At 43.0% G+C, this 2,810-nt stretch overlaps 1 protein-coding gene across 1 annotated transcript in view; it reads right to left on the minus strand.

Moving 5' to 3' along the window:
* The window catches only part of Tnpo1 (transportin 1), an 81,731-nt gene that overhangs the window by 53,008 nt on the left and 25,913 nt on the right, over positions 1-2,810 (minus strand). The window contains exon 2 of the mRNA XM_055598404.1: positions 1-110. Coding sequence (XP_055454379.1) covers positions 1-110 — 110 coding nt within the window. The remainder of the gene's footprint in view (positions 111-2,810) is intronic.

Here is a 2,810-nt window from a genome sequence, read left to right on the forward strand (position 1 = left end):
TGCACGGTCCTCTGGATGGTGGTGTCTGGGGACTGGGACTCCTTGAGCAGCTGCAGGATCTGCTGAAGCCCTTGCTCGTCAGGTTTCCACTCATACTCCATCTTGGTTTGCTGCAAATAAAGCCAGACACAGGAAGAGACGAGCAGATGTTAGTCCCGCGCACAGGCCCGCCGCGCGCCCGCGCCCCCGCCCGCCGCCGCCCGGCCCCGGCCCCGGCCCCCACCCAGCTCGGACCCGAAGCCCGGCCGGACCGCTCCGCAGCTCCGCGCCAACGTCCGCTGTGCCTGGGCCGCCGCGGCCGCCTCGAGCGCCAGGAGCCGACCAGACTGAGTCACCGCGAATTTGCAATCTGGCCCCAAGATCCGCTCACGGGAGCCCCCTGGGTCCTAGTGCCACGGAGCGCTCCCAGACCAACCCGACTCCTGCAGCCAGGCCGCCGCCGCGCCAGGCAGCTCCAAAGCAAGCCCTGCCGAAGCCCCGGCAGGAACCTGATTCGGGTCATTACTTTAAATACGCGCGGTGGAAAAACGACAGCGAGACTTTCGGAACGGGGAAGACACTGGTAACTCCCCTGACAGCAAAATAAGTGAAAATATAAACGCTTGCACTTTAATTTAATACACAATGCTATTAGTCGTTCGAATAAAATACTAAGGGCGCGTTGCAATCCCATCCACACCTCAAAAACATTAAACGCAACCATTGTAGAACTTGAATGGAAAAAATTCACCCTTTCATAAACTTCAACTTATGAAGTCAGCAAGTGAAATAAATTCCACCACGAAATAACTCCCTTCCACAAAGGGCTGTGGAATGAAAGAAAAACAAGAAAAATCATGCAATTTACAGTGGGGTGGTGTTTAATTCTGTTAAAGTATTCTCGTTCTTCCACCCGTTCGATTCTAAAACCTAGCGGGGTGTATTATTTGCCCTCACTAAAGCGGAACATAGCGCTGAACACATTACTGCAAAGGGTAGATCGGTGGAGACACAGAATTAAAGTGAATTGTATCTGCTAAACTAAAGTGAGGCCACTATATTAATGACACAGTTTCATTAAAACTAAATTCGTGAACAAAACTAATAAAGCTGAAGCATTAACTGTGAATTATTTTCAATAGCCAAACCTATGAGAGCCTTGGTGAAGGAGAGATTTTTAATCGACTCTACCACTATATAATGGTTTAACAGCTTTAGTTAGTAAAAGCCTCTCCTAGCAGGTTTTCCCCCCTGTGATCTTATTAAAATCCTCTAATTGACCTTGCCCCCTCCTTCATTAAAAAAAAAAAAAAAAAAAAGTCTTCACCTCCTCTCCTTCACTGTTTGTACCTATCTGTAACATGACTTTGCTTAACATTTTCTATTGTCTCCCTAAACAGGGCAAACACAATCAGCTGTGCTTACAAAACGAACACCAAAAATAAGCACCCAACCAACTACACCAAACCCACAACTCTCAATTGGCCATTATTGCTACTATTACAGCAAATACTGCTATCGTAATGTTTTTATTCCAGTTTTCCTGATATCCATTGATACTGTTATGTTTTATGTACAGTGCATTTTTAACATTATGTAATAGTGGGAATTATAATTTCTTCCCTGGCGTTACATAGTTTAAAAAGATATTTTAAAACCTAGTATTCCATTATATTGTTGTGTTATATTTTTTAAACTTTTAATTGACAGTCACAGAACTATACAAATTACAAGCACATAAACAGATGGACTTTTACAAGTGAACACACCCAGTTCAAGATGGAGGTCTCTTGTGCTCAGTACCACAATAAACCCTAGTAGAATTTCTACCATTATAGATTGAATTCTTTTCTTGTTTTAATTTCAAAAGCTTTCTAAAATGGCAAGAACTATATTATAGTAAAACAACATGATTATACAAGTAAAGCTGATTCAATCCTATCTCCAAGCTTATCTCTGTGAGATATTAAATTTGATATATTTTTACAGTGCTCTCTAATCACAATTATATACATTGTTATGGCTAGACTATAAAATGTCCTGCATGGGTTCATGTGTTTGAACCCTTGATTTTTAGATGGTGACCCTACTGAGGGAAGTGGTGACCTTTGGAGGTAGCACCTTCCTGGAGGAAATGGATCACTGAGGATGGCCCTTGAGATTTTATATTCCTCTAGACTTGTGTCTGGTCTCTGCTTCCTGTTGCTTTGAGATGTGAGGAAGAGACAAGTTCCAGCCACACATCTGTAGGACCATGGAACCTCAAGATGCTATGCTTGCCCACCATAATGGGCAGCCTTTCCGCCATAATAGACTGTATGCCACAATGAACTGTGACCCAATCAACTTTGCTCTTTTGTGTTGCTTCTTTCCAAAATTGTATCACAGCAAGGAAGAAAATGGCTAATACATATAGTCTTTGTTAGATAACATTAGCCACTACACTGATATTAACTCTACAACCGTTCATATAAAATACAGCATGACCATCGTCCAGGCCAAAGCATGCCGTCAACACGGGCTGAAATAACCCACTTATGCCCTCACGGCCTGTTGAATGAGAAACTAAAGCCAGGGCTAGCTAACAGTTCTCCAGTAAGAAAAAGCATAGTCATCACACTCATTCTAAAAGTGGCTGTCAAAAGACGCAATATATTATCAGAATATTACCACACTTCCTTCTTTAGCCCTGAATCCAAATAAACAGCATCCATCCATCCATCTATCCATCTATCCATCTATCCATCCATCCATCCATCCATCCATCCATCCATCCATCCATCCATCTATCTATCTATCTATCTATCTATCTATCTATCTATCTATCTATC

The sequence above is a fragment of the Psammomys obesus genome, unplaced genomic scaffold (assembly GCF_907164565.1).
Source record: "Psammomys obesus unplaced genomic scaffold, mPsaObe1.curated_primary_1811, whole genome shotgun sequence".
NCBI classification, from domain to species: domain Eukaryota; kingdom Metazoa; phylum Chordata; class Mammalia; order Rodentia; family Muridae; genus Psammomys; species Psammomys obesus.